Source organism: Papaver somniferum, chromosome 9, assembly GCF_003573695.1.
Source record: "Papaver somniferum cultivar HN1 chromosome 9, ASM357369v1, whole genome shotgun sequence".
Taxonomy (NCBI): Eukaryota; Viridiplantae; Streptophyta; class Magnoliopsida; order Ranunculales; family Papaveraceae; genus Papaver; species Papaver somniferum.
Genome location: NC_039366.1, coordinates 196911221 through 196924198, shown reverse-complemented (window position 1 = coordinate 196924198; position 12978 = coordinate 196911221). Strand labels below are relative to the sequence as shown.

Here is a 12978-nt window from a genome sequence, read left to right as displayed (position 1 = left end):
CGGGGTTTGCAATCCAAGTTACCTTGGTAGCAAAGCATTCAATAGTCACCGTTAGATGAAAAACCTGATGTAACCAAGCTAATATATTTCAAACGTTAGATCGAACTTAGATTGTTACACACAAATGAAATGTACCCTCATTTAGGTTTATGTAACCGTACCCAAACGTGTACACCATGTTGGTTCACAAATAGTTAACCAAGGTTAGCCATATGATTACTCTCATATTAATCTTATTCATCTTAACCCTAACTAGTTCAAATGACTTCTAATGAAACTAGTTAAAGAGTTGTTAAATTGTTTAGAAAACACAATTGAAACAAAATCGGTTTGATTCACTTGAATCAATCATGAACATCATATCCACGGTTTGCAAAGATTGCATTCCTTAAGATTTAAATGTTTAAATTCATGAACTGACCGATTTGATAAAGTAACCAGCTGAAGTATGCATACTAAGCAACCGGATTTGAGTTGGTTTAGTTTCCAAACTGAGCAGAAATTTTCGGTTCGAATACATCCACCAATATGCGTACGGGTACGCATACTTAACCTGTCTCCTTCACCAATTTCGTATACACACATATGCATATACTTGGCTCCCGGTTTATGGATTTATACACTAATGTGCGAACACACTATATATTCTTATATCCAAAGATGGTTACATAATCTCAACTCTTCATTTCAATCATTGAAACTTTCTTAGAGGATGACAATAGCCGTTTTCACACACTATTAGCATCAAAGCAATTTTCAAGTTATTGAAATGTCAACATGACTTTCGTCACGAGTAAAGATGAACATGGCAAAAGAGAAATCTTGCCAACACATATTTCTATGTAAGCGATATATACTCAGCTCTAAATCTCAAATGTGTGTAATAGAAAACTATATCGTAAATATGACTTATGTCTCAATATAGGAGATAGAGTAGAAATAGACTCTCCTAGTAGTTCTGCGTCTTCAAATGACGAACGCCGTGAAGTCTAAGCTCAACTACACAATCTATGTCCTATTCCAAGACATCTATATATAAATAAGCTAGAAATCATGACTTATAGTTTTGATTACTAACATTGACAAACATGCTTGAGATAGTAACGCATGCGAGGTCGACCGAGCAATGCTCTAAAAGTTGTATTGTCTCGATCTCGTATCCATAGACGATCACACAAAGTGTGTATACCGATTTGTTGTATTGTCTCAACTCAGTCCATAGACAATCACTTTCGAAGAAAGGACTTATAGGTGGAATTTTTTTAGATTGAGGTATATTTGGGTACCTCGTCTTTTTATAATTCTTTAAATTTATAGCTCGGAATTGCCAAGGGTTGGGCACAAAAGATGCTAAGAGATATCTGAATGACATGCTGAATAAACTAAACCCTGACATCATATTTCAATCTGAAACTAAAAAAAAGGGATCTCATCCAGAGGATAATGAAAGACATAAATGTCAGCAACTTCTGGTTTGTTGAGCCAGGAGGGGCAAGTGGCATAGCTGGTGAATTAGCTTTGATATGTAAATCTAATCTAAAAGTAGAAGTTATTGACTTCTCTCTTAACCATATCAATGTTATAGTCAGCCCTACCAATAACCCACCCAGCTATTATGGTAGCCCCTATGCGTTCACAAAAAAAGCTGAATCATGGAAAATGATTGAGAATACAACCTCAACTAATCAGTTTCCTTGGTTGATTATGGGAGACTTCAATTTCATCTTGCATAATTTAGAGAAATTTGGCACTCACCCCATTGACACTTCTGAGGCTAATTTTGAGCTGGACATGGTGGACTTAGGGTTCACGGGACGTCCTTTCACTTGGTCCAAAAAAAGAGATAGGCCTCCTCTAATTGAGCAAAGGCTTGATAGAGGGATTTCTACTGATGATTGGATCCTTCTCTACCCAAACACCACCATATCTAATATGCTGGATATTGGGTCTGATCACCATCTTATCCTTCTTAGCTCCAATCCTCATTGGAAAAATGGTAGCATACCCTTCAAGTTCTTTGGCCCTTGGCTAGAGCATGAGGATTGCAAGAAAATTATAGCTGGGTGCTGGAACAAGACTATATCTGGATCCAGTGCTTATCTCAATGCCAAAAATCTTAAGGATATAAAACTCCAGATAAGATTTTGGAACAAAGATATCTATGGTAACATCAAGATACATGTTGAAGAATTAAAACAATAGCTGACAAGGCTCCACAATAACTACTTCATAATGGATGCAGACAATCAAGAATGCTAGACATGTCCTCAATGACTGGAAAAACATAGAAGAAAAGTTCTGGAAGACTAAAAGTAGGGACCAACTCATCAAGATGGGAGACAAGAATACTAGTTACTTCCACGGAGCTACAAAACACAGAACCAGGAGGAACAAGATTGACTCTATACAGGATGATAAAGGTGTGTGGATACATGTCCCTCATGAAGTTACCAGTTGCTTCACCAACCATTTCTCCAATATGGCAACAACTAGTCTTATTAATCTAAACCATAACATTATTCATCTCATTTCTACTACCATCACTCCCCAGGATAATCTCATACTCAATAAAATCCCAGCTATCAATGAAGTCAAATCCATTATGTTCAGCATGGCTGGAGATAAAGCTTCCATCCCTGATGGTTTCCCACCAAATTTCTTTCAAGCTAACTGGGACTTTGTAGGGGAGGATGTCACCAAAATATCTTAAAATTTCTTCACTTCTGGACACATGATAAAATAAATGAACTCAACTTTCATATCCCTCATTCCAAAAACATATAACCCTTCATCCCCAAGCCACTTCAGACATATAAGCCTCTGTAATACTACTTATAAAATTATCTCCAAATTCATTGCCCAAAGATTGAAACCATATCTGACAAAGATCATCTCCCCTTACCAGTCTTCCTTCATTCCTAGCGGGGGCAAATTGTAAGCAACATTGCCATAGCCCGTGAAATAATTCATACTATGAGAACTAAAAGAGGAAAGAAATGTGAAAATGGTAGTATGGGAATAAAAATTGATATGACTAAGGCCTTTGATAAAGTTGATTGGGGTTTCTTAGTTACCATCATGAAGCAAATTAGTTTCAATGAATTATGGTACAGAGAAATCCTACAATGCATATCCAACACCAGCTCTGCTGTTTTGATTAATGGTTCACCAGATAAGTTCTTCAAACCCACTAGGGGCCTCAGACAAGGAGACCCCATGTCCCCTTATCTTTTCTTGTTCTGCATGGAATCCCTGTCCAGGATTCTCATCCATGCTGAGTAACTGGGTCTCATCACAGGCATTAAGATATACAAGAAGGCTCCTACTATCAACCACCTTCTTTTTGCTGATGACTGCATGATCTTCTGCAAAACAAACATTATGGAAAGTCATAATCTTATGGAAATCCTCAAAATCTTTGATACTTCTGGATAGCTCATCAACTTCAGCAAATCTAGTGTTTTTTTCAGTCATAACACTGACCCCAATCTGATCCCCACCATCAGTCGGGCTATGAGTTCAAGTCCTGAAGACCAATGAAAAGTATCTTGGCTCCACTCTCTTCACTCATAGGAGCAAGATCATATCCTTCAGACCTAGAGTTGATAAACTCAAACTCAGGTTATCTAGTTGGAAAAACATTCCAGTTAACCCAGCTGGAAGATATGTCCTCATAAGTTCAGTAACCTATTCAACAAATACTTACCAAATGAACTATTTCAAGATTCCTAAGAAAATTTGTCAGGATCTGAACAAGCCTCAAAGAGATTTGTTTTGGGGGAAATCTTTGGAAAATCCTAAAGATTATTACCCAAAAGCCTGGATTGCTGGCTGCAAACCAAAAGATATGAGAGGACTTGGATTCGTGAATATAAAGCATTTCAACAGCTCAATGATTAAAAAAATTGGAGGAAGACTGGAAACAGATAAAGATTCCCTCTGGTACCAGCTAATGGATGCTAAGTATCCCATTGGCAGAAATGCTCTGAATATGGATATTAAACCTAAAGATGGGGATTTTTGAATTTGGAAAGGCATCTTAAAGGTATCAATAACATTCAAGAACACAGTTTGGAGAATTGAAAATGGCAAGACTATCAACATCTGGGAAGACATATGGATCCCAACTATCAAAGATAAAACCACAAAACCTCTAAACGGTACACCTGAGACTATTAGGGTTGAGCACCTTATTCTGCCAAGTGGTGGCTGGAATGATGGTCTGGTAAATACTATTTTTAATAATACTACTGCTCAAGCCATCCTCCAAGCCACTTTACATCCAAAAGAGGAGGAGGAAAAAATTATTTGGAACTTAACTGACTCTGGAAAATTCAGTGTCAAGTCTCTCAACAAAGCCAAGATGGATAGGATTTACAGAAATGATTCCCATACCAATGGAAATACTATGGAAAATGGATATTGTCCCGGTCATCCAGATTTTCATCTGGAAATGTGCTCATGTGATTCTCCCCACTAATGCTAAAACTGCTAGCGTCCTTCACTGCATTGATCATATCTGCCAGATCTTCCAATCTGGAGAGGAAAACTTAACCCATATGTTGTTAGAATTCCCTGCTGCAACTTCCATTTGAACTCTCTTACTTGGTCCAGACCATGGGATATTCGATCATACCACTAAATTTGAGGACTGGATAAACTCCTGGTTCAATCCTGGAAATGATAATTCTAATTGCAATATCTTTGCAACTGCCTGCTGGTACATCTGGAAGGTTATATGTGACTTTATCTTTGACCACACTCAACTGAATGTCAAGCTTACCACGACTAGTATACAACAACACTTATGCAATCATGACAGAATACACCATAAACAGAACCATATCCTTAATTCTCTTATTCATGATGAAGGAACTGAGTCAAGGAATTCAGGGATTCCTGATCATCCAAATACTCTTCTGGATTCTCATTGTAGAGGTTATTTCGGTATAAATATCCAAATATGTACTCTACATGATCCAGATAGCCATAAATTTTTCACTGCTCTGGATTTTATATGAAACATTATTGGGACTAGAAGATATCTGGGATACTTTGAGCAGGGTGAGAAACATGAGGTGCGGATCTAACTTTCACCTAGGCATAAGACTGGCAGAACACCAACATATAAATTCAAACTGAAAACCATGGATACTTTAGTTTGTTTCAACTATCTCTACCAAGAAGCGGTTCGAGGTAGTTTTCATCTCAGCTATCATGAAAGATCTGTTAAAGATTTATTCGTTTTAATCGTTGTCACACATATCCAGTCCTTGACTTTAGTTCTTGTATTTTGGTAGGCCTAAAAGTTATTCATAGGCTATAGAACTCAAACTCTTTTAATTTGGTTATGATTTGTAAGAACCCAACCAGAAGGAGTGGAGCTGCACATGAGCCGGTACAATCTGGTTTTCTGTTGGAACCGGTACCTGTAGACGGAGTTGACCGGTTCCTCATTTTGAGGACCGGTACATGTACCTGTAAGACCGATCTGGTACAACTCTGATACCGGATTTTTACCTAAAACTTTAATACATAAGTAAACAAGCTCAGAACTAAAGTCCTAACATACATCTATTGAGTATCAAAAACAGTTCTCTACAATCCATCAAATATTATACAATCTTCTCAATCAAGAACTATGTTCAACTCGATTAACTCTTTATTGCCTCATCCATCTCAGCAAACCCCCTTCCATCATCTCATATACTGATATACATTCAGTTTCAGAACAAACCAACAACATCAGCTCATCATCTTCCGAAATAACATCACAGAAAACACAAAACTGTTCTCCAATATAGTGGCAACACAATTCCTTGCAGCTCCACCTCCTCTCAGACCCCATACTCAATTAAATCTTTGTAAGATCCTCATGTTTGACAGTCTGAGCCGGTGCCTTACTTTTTCAGTTAGGAAACAATCATTTGAACAAAATTAATACCTGTTTGACAATCAACAAGGTCTTATCAACAACAACTACAACATCAATTGATTAAATCTACATCATATTACCATTAAGTCTACAACATCAATCAGTTCCTTGTTCACGATTCAGTACATCCATCTTCTAACTATCATTATTCATCCTTGAATCAACAACAACTTCAACTAATTTCCTGTATAATCAAAAACCTATATCAGAAAAATCTAAAAGCATTAATTTCACTAGAATCAATCGATTCAATTTCAAACAAAACCTAATTAAACATGCAATCAAGAAAAACCAAATTCACATTTAACAAATTAATTAAACCTGAAATTAATTGAAACCCTAAGTTAGTTTGTAGATATATAAATGAATCTGATTGATTATTTTACCTGTTAGGTTTTGAAATAACTGAAGAAGAATAAGTGAAGAGAAGGTGGTAGTGGCTGTGATAAAGAGGTGTTGATATCACTGTAATAGAGAGGTATTGATTGATTGGGATTAAACAATATCATGTGATTTGTTCTGGTGGTGTTGCTGAAGAAGAAGAAGTTTCGGATCCCTTAGAAGTTAGAAAACTGGAGAGAAGAAGAAGAAGGAGGAAAGACCGGGAGACTAATAAGAGAAGTTGTTGTATATACCTAGGATCAACGGTTAGATTCACAGGAAATCAAAGGCTAATATAATTCGGAAATATTGGTCCGATACATGTCGGGATTCTTAGCAATACCGGTATATCACCGGTTATTAATTCAATTCATGTTTCCTGTACCGGCTCCAACGGTTCTGATACGATACCGGATTTTTTTCTGTTCCAGACCGGTACACCGGTTCTGGACCGGTTCATGTGCAACCTTAAGGAGTAACGATTCCTCTATGGACACTAACTCTTTCTTGTATCCATCTTAGGGCTTGCCTAAGCTTTTCTACTATAAAAAAGAAAAGGAAAAAATCCGGACTAACAGTAATGAGTCGGTGGACCAGACCTCTCAACCCTTAGATTGAATACAGGTGACCCCATCCAGGACCGGTTTTAGTTCGGACACGTGTCAGTTTCTCGTCAGTGTGGATGGAGAGACTGGAAAATTCCGGACAGAAGATCCGAGCCACGACTCTTGCTGTCACATTCCACGTGGTGAATGTACTTTTTACCTCACTATCTATCACAGATCAAACCAGTTTTTTTGACTAGAGAGATGGAAAAGAAAGAAAGACTTTATCCAGAAAACAAGTACGCTGAGAGTTTTCGATCAAGCTCTGGGCAGTGAGGAGCTAATGATCCTCCATTGTTGAATGATTATAAAAGTCTTCTCTGAAAGGAGAATGTAGCTCCTCTCGCCGCCCTATCGAATACATCAGAAAGCCTTCTTTTTGGCTCGAAGGAAATCAAAGAACAGGAAATGCAGCTGCTTTCCAACAGTTGTCAAAGAACATTTTCACCACGAAAAGGATAAATCTTCCTCCTATCTCTTCGATATCATTGTTGATCTAGAAGTTTAAAGCAAAAATGTTTTGAAAAAGCTTTTCATTGAAAGCTAGGGCTTGTTCTTCAACAAAACTTGATTTTTTTCTTCTTCCTAAATGTTAACCCGATTTCTGTTTTTACTACAGATTTATTTATAATCTACCTTGTTGTACAAACCCCTTTAAGTTGTTCTGGAAACACTGAGTATCAAAAATTTGGCCTGATTTGGGGATTAATCAAAATCAAACGAACTTTCTGATGATACTTTTCATGTTTCATATTGTAGCTCCAATCCTTTTAAGACCATTCACTAAATTGATTCGTTGTTGTCGCAGTGAATACTGATTGAAATCTCTCTTCGGTTCATGCCATTAATGGTTATAGGAGAAACACTCCGGCTTGTGGCAATCAAAAAAAATCATATCATGGACCAAAGCTTCGCAGTCATCAATTCCCACTATGTGACTGACGAGAAATATCACGCCAAGAGGGGAAAAGGAGAAATCTTGCACTTAGCTCGGGAAACATCAGTATCAACTTGAGATTGATGAGCTCCTCACACAGAATTCACGCCAGAGTCTAGTGCACCTAGGACTAGTTCGACGAAAATAGGAAGGACCGAGTTACAGTCACTTGTATGAAAAGTAGAGACAGTCGCATTTCCCAGCATCAAGGTGATTAAATATCTTTCTGTGAACAGGAATTTTAAAAAAAAAAATACATTTTAGCTAGTAATTATCTGAATTTCCCATGGTTGCTTGTGCCGTTTGCATCTTTTTTCTACTCTAGTACCCATTAACAGTGAAAATATTGTTTTTGTTCTACTTTGGTGACCACCATTACACCAATTGATTTGCTAAGCAGAAAATTGTTTTTGCATTAAATACCACACCTTAATCAAGGAGAGTGCAGCAATTTGATATGGAGTTGATTTTAACTCTTGCTTATTTTAATCATTAGTCACAGGTGCATACAACTTTTTAAAAGCCTCACCTGAAGGGCAGATGGTGAGGGGATAGCAGACTGCACACAGTGATTGTAAAAGCTTCATTTTAGGAACTGCACCAACAAGGGCAACAATGAACAGTAGGAACTCCCTTGGGGCATTGCATCTGCCGAAGAAAATGAAGAAAAGAGCGTTTACAAACATAGCACAAGAAAGCTGTTGCAACCACAGACAAGCTCTGATGATTGCCAAAAGGGACTGAATGATTACAGCTCGTGAAGAATATTCTCGCTGCACTAAGAATTGAAACCTTCGCAAGCATAGCAGGAAGAAGCTGCCGGCCAAAAGAAGTCCATGGCGCGTGGAAGCTCACAGTTTCACAACTATAGTTTGAGAAGACGATCGAAAATTATAGTCCTGCAGATGAGAAATAGAGAAGAACTCCTAACCTCGATCAGGCGATAGTTCAATAAGCAACACCAGTCCGTGCCATGCAACAAGTGGTTTCTCAGCTAACCACTTTATTGTTTGATTATCAGCTACAGGGAAGGATCCAACACTCAGTGTGTGAAGTACCAAGGAAGGACACTGAATTTGTTTAAATGTGAGAACCACGACAAGCAATTCCGGTCTCTAGCCGGTACTCACAGACTTGCAGCAAGAGATACCTTTCACCAATGTTCTTAGATGAATTACCACGAGGCAGAAAAAGACCATTGTACGGGGAGATTTCGTGATCATTATTTGCAAATCGATCTCGAAGTGAAAGTCTCATCAACGATGATAGAAGTGCCATGCTCAAAGGATAAGGGCCGATGCTGTTCAAGGGTGGCTGGGGACTAACCCTTTTGTTTCACTTTTATTGTGTTCCCACAAAAAAGGAGAGAGGAAGCCTCGAGGATTAATTAGCCAACAGCACAAAGACTCTAAACTTGAAGTGAAACTATGAAAGTCTCATAATCTCACCCATTTGAAGTGAATAATCCACAGCTCAGTCTACTTGACGGCAAAAGCTCACTAGGTGGTCAGCATTGTTACGAATACATCGTTTTCAAGGTGATGCAAGAAGCAGGACACGCATTCTCTAGTTGGAAACTCATTACAATTGGAGTTTGAATACCCCAAAGGAACCACACCCTGGACGAAGATGAACTACATCGTGGACAAAGGTGAAACCCGTGAATACTATGCCATGAAGGGAGATCAACTAGTTGACCGCGATGGTTACCTTAAAACCCCTTTGTTTCTGTCTGAATTTTGTTACAGAAAAGGAGGGTCAATGTTTTGACAACATCATGCAAGTCTCCAGTGACTCACGTTCTCGTCCAAGAGTAAGATCGATTCACAGAAGGAAACTTTGGGTTGTTGAAGTTGTTGAGGAAAGTCTCGGGCTGTGCTCTAGGAGCAACATTATATCTACAACACTCCACGAAGCGATGATCATTGCTTGCAATCAGAGCTCAAAATGAAAATCTTGAAACCAAAAGGGTCGATGTATAGCAATGGCGAAGGATGACTAACTTCTCTGTTTCAATTTTATGGTACAAGGGACCAAGTCAAAGAACGAAGCTCCAAAGATGATGGATGGGGACGATGGGTACAAGGGACCAAGTCAAAAAACGAAGCTCCAAAGATGATAGATGGATGAGAACTAAAGATTGGTTCACGAGCATCACTAAGGGAGGGAGTATGAAAGGCCACAAAGAGGACATGGTAACAGCAAATCACTATTGAGTCGAACAATTCGCTTCGGACCACTCTACAAAAGCTTGTGAACGAGTAGTCTAGGGGAAGAGATGTCAGATGTGAAAACCGCAGTGAAGAGTACCAGATTTTTCATCTCGCTAGGGACTCCAGAACAAGAATGGCGAGTAGAAAAGGGAAATCACAAGTGCAACTTGGGAAGACTAGCGAATAGCCACAGAATCACAAGTTGATACTACAGCGAAAGAAAAGGATCGACATCCGAGGACAGTGACTAACGAATAAATCCTTGAGTGTCTGTTAACTTAGAACCATGCTCTATTTTGTGTTAGTGGTTAGCTCCATTGGATCCTTGTATGTGCTACTAGATTTTTAGTAGTTACATCTGCAAAAGAATGTTAGCATCATGTACTTGTGCAACAGTTGCTTGCAGCTACCGGGAACTTGGATAAAATGCGAGTTAGAATCCACAGAGCTCTTAACTTTGTGTGAAAAGGTTGAAGAATTTGAATGAGGTTAGGATTTTATACGCTGAGTTTATATGGAAAGAGCTGCATTCATAGAGGATCAAGGTAAAAGTGAGAGTATAGATGGGGTAGTTTCAGATCAAGCTTATATAGTTGAGTACGTTCAACAGGGCCACATGTGAATTCTGTTCAAGGGGCTCTGCTAATCAAGATCAGAGAATTGCTGTTGTTCAGCTAAGCCAGCACGCGCCACAGCGTAGAACTTTCTGAAACCTTGGACAACTAATTCTCAAGCATGATGAAGCTGTTGTTGCAATAAAGACTAAGCAGATGGACCATGAGTTTTGTCGGTAAAGTTAGCACAATCAAGAGCCGTAATGGTCAACAACATGTATCCCATGATGAAAAAGGCGCCACTTACAATTTTAAGCACACATTATCTGTTGAAATCTCTCACATTTGTCGTGAGGATCTGATCTGTCCTGTCCTCCACCAAAAACGGCTCTTAGCTTGGGACTGGGTCCACTTCATTTGATCCCCTTACTTTGAGAATGTAGTACGTGATTGCAGACCAGTATTGGAGGATACAAGTAGACAACTTGCGGAATATATATTTCTGGATGTGGAATTCATTTATATCTGAAGTCAATGATGGGGGGACAACTTATGCCCCAGCAGACTTTCAGGTTGCACATGTTTCTAATTTTGGGAAAAAAGATTTGGAACTCCTTAATGCGGTTTTAATAAAGAAGAGCTATGAAGAGAAGGGCCAAAAGAAACATGTAAAACCGCGTGCTTGGAAGCTAGAATCCATGAATATGAAGGTTGATAATTCTAATAGAAAACTTGACGAGGAGAAGATGAATACAGAGTGTATGAAGAGTTCTTGAAAGATTTGGAGGAAATCCCAGAGATGATGTTTAACATATCCTTGTACCGTAATAAAGAGTGCCAACCATTGGAGATGACTGATGCAGATGGTAATGTACCACCGCCTTCAGATGAGATGCTTGCTGATCATGAATTAGGTGATGGAGAAAAAGAGGAGAATAATATTGGGCAAGACATTAATGAGTGATTTTCTATTTGATCAGATGCTGATCTTATCATTCCTCAACTGGTACACAACTTCCTTTGACATTTTTTCATTCTTGTACGTAATTATGCGGAGTCTTGCATCCTACTTTTCCTCTAAAGATTCAGATGAACTCTCAGTGAACTAAGCCTGTTACTTTGTTTTTAAAAGTTGGTTTTTTGATGGGCTGACGGTGCAAGCCATTTAAATGAGATATTTTTGATACTGAATTCATAGCTTCTTGCATTACTTGTATCTGTAGTGCACATAACTTTGTCAACACTATTTCTGCTTAATCTTTTAGTTTTGGAAGCTTGTGCATATGTATGCACATTACCTTTTTTGTTGATGATATGCTAAAACACAAAATATTATGGATATGAAATGAACTTGTATCTATATAATATCCTTCCTCTTTGACATCCTAGAAGGTTTCTGTATCATAATAAATGGAGCTTTTGTATGGATTTCCTGCAAGTGTAGAATCACTGATGTTTGAGACAGTTAGATTCCATGGTAGCCTAGCTATATGTATGTGGCTGGAATAAAGTCTGAGAGTGATAATGAAGTCACTTGCTGGGTGTTCGCATAAATTTCTGCAAGTGGGAAAGTGGGAGGACTTGCGTCATAATTTGATGCGGAGTATGAGTTATCGTCATTTTTTTTGTTGACTAGTTTGATATAATGCTCAGGTGTAAATGTATTACAATTGTGAGGTGAAGTTTGCTTCCAATTTGGCTGGAGTAATTTTTTGTTTTTGGCTGTTAGACAAATATAATATGCTAGATACCTCAGTTTGTAATGCTAATGAGAGTTTTGGTTGCCTGTGTTTTTTCTTAGCTAAGGGAGCACGAGGAACTAAAAAGTTGAGTCACAAGTGAAAGGTGCTTGAAATGCAGAAGATAAATCAAGCATAGGAAGGTGTGCGGGCGGAATCGAGATAAGAGATGCTAAAAGTTTGATTCTATGAACTATTTTTTTTATTGGTTCAGAAACGCAGGGTCTTTGATAAGTTAGATGGCTGACCATATCAAAATCCTGAAAAACTCTGACAAATTCTGACTTCTTTTTACCCCTGAAAAACACGAAGAATACTTCAAAGAGTGTAAGCCACTTGCAATAATTAGATTGTTTACACCGTGTTTGGATACTGAAGGAACGGTTTCCCTCTCTATTTGTATTTTTAACTTATGTGATTTTCAAATAGCTGTCGATTATATTGTCAGGTAGCATATACTGTCATATGAGCTCTGATAAGTATGCTTTTTAAGTGTAATGTTTATGACGTCTCAATAAACAAAGTTAGTTCATGCACGGTGAAAACAAAAATGAAGATTTCACCAGCCGTTACCAATGATCCACGCCCAATCAAGTGTTACACCCGTAAAAAAA

At 38.3% G+C, this 12978-nt stretch overlaps 1 protein-coding gene and 1 pseudogene across 1 annotated transcript; both read left to right on the top strand.

The window, feature by feature from the left end:
* The first annotated feature begins 1443 nt into the window (after positions 1-1443).
* Positions 1444-2202, top strand: LOC113313071. Its single transcript, XM_026561796.1, has one exon. It carries the CDS (start codon positions 1444-1446, stop codon positions 2200-2202), a length of 759 nt encoding a protein of 252 aa, XP_026417581.1.
* A 4937-nt stretch (positions 2203-7139) lies between these two features.
* LOC113313676 lies at positions 7140-12843 on the top strand (annotated as a pseudogene).
* Positions 12844-12978: the final 135 nt, after the last annotated feature.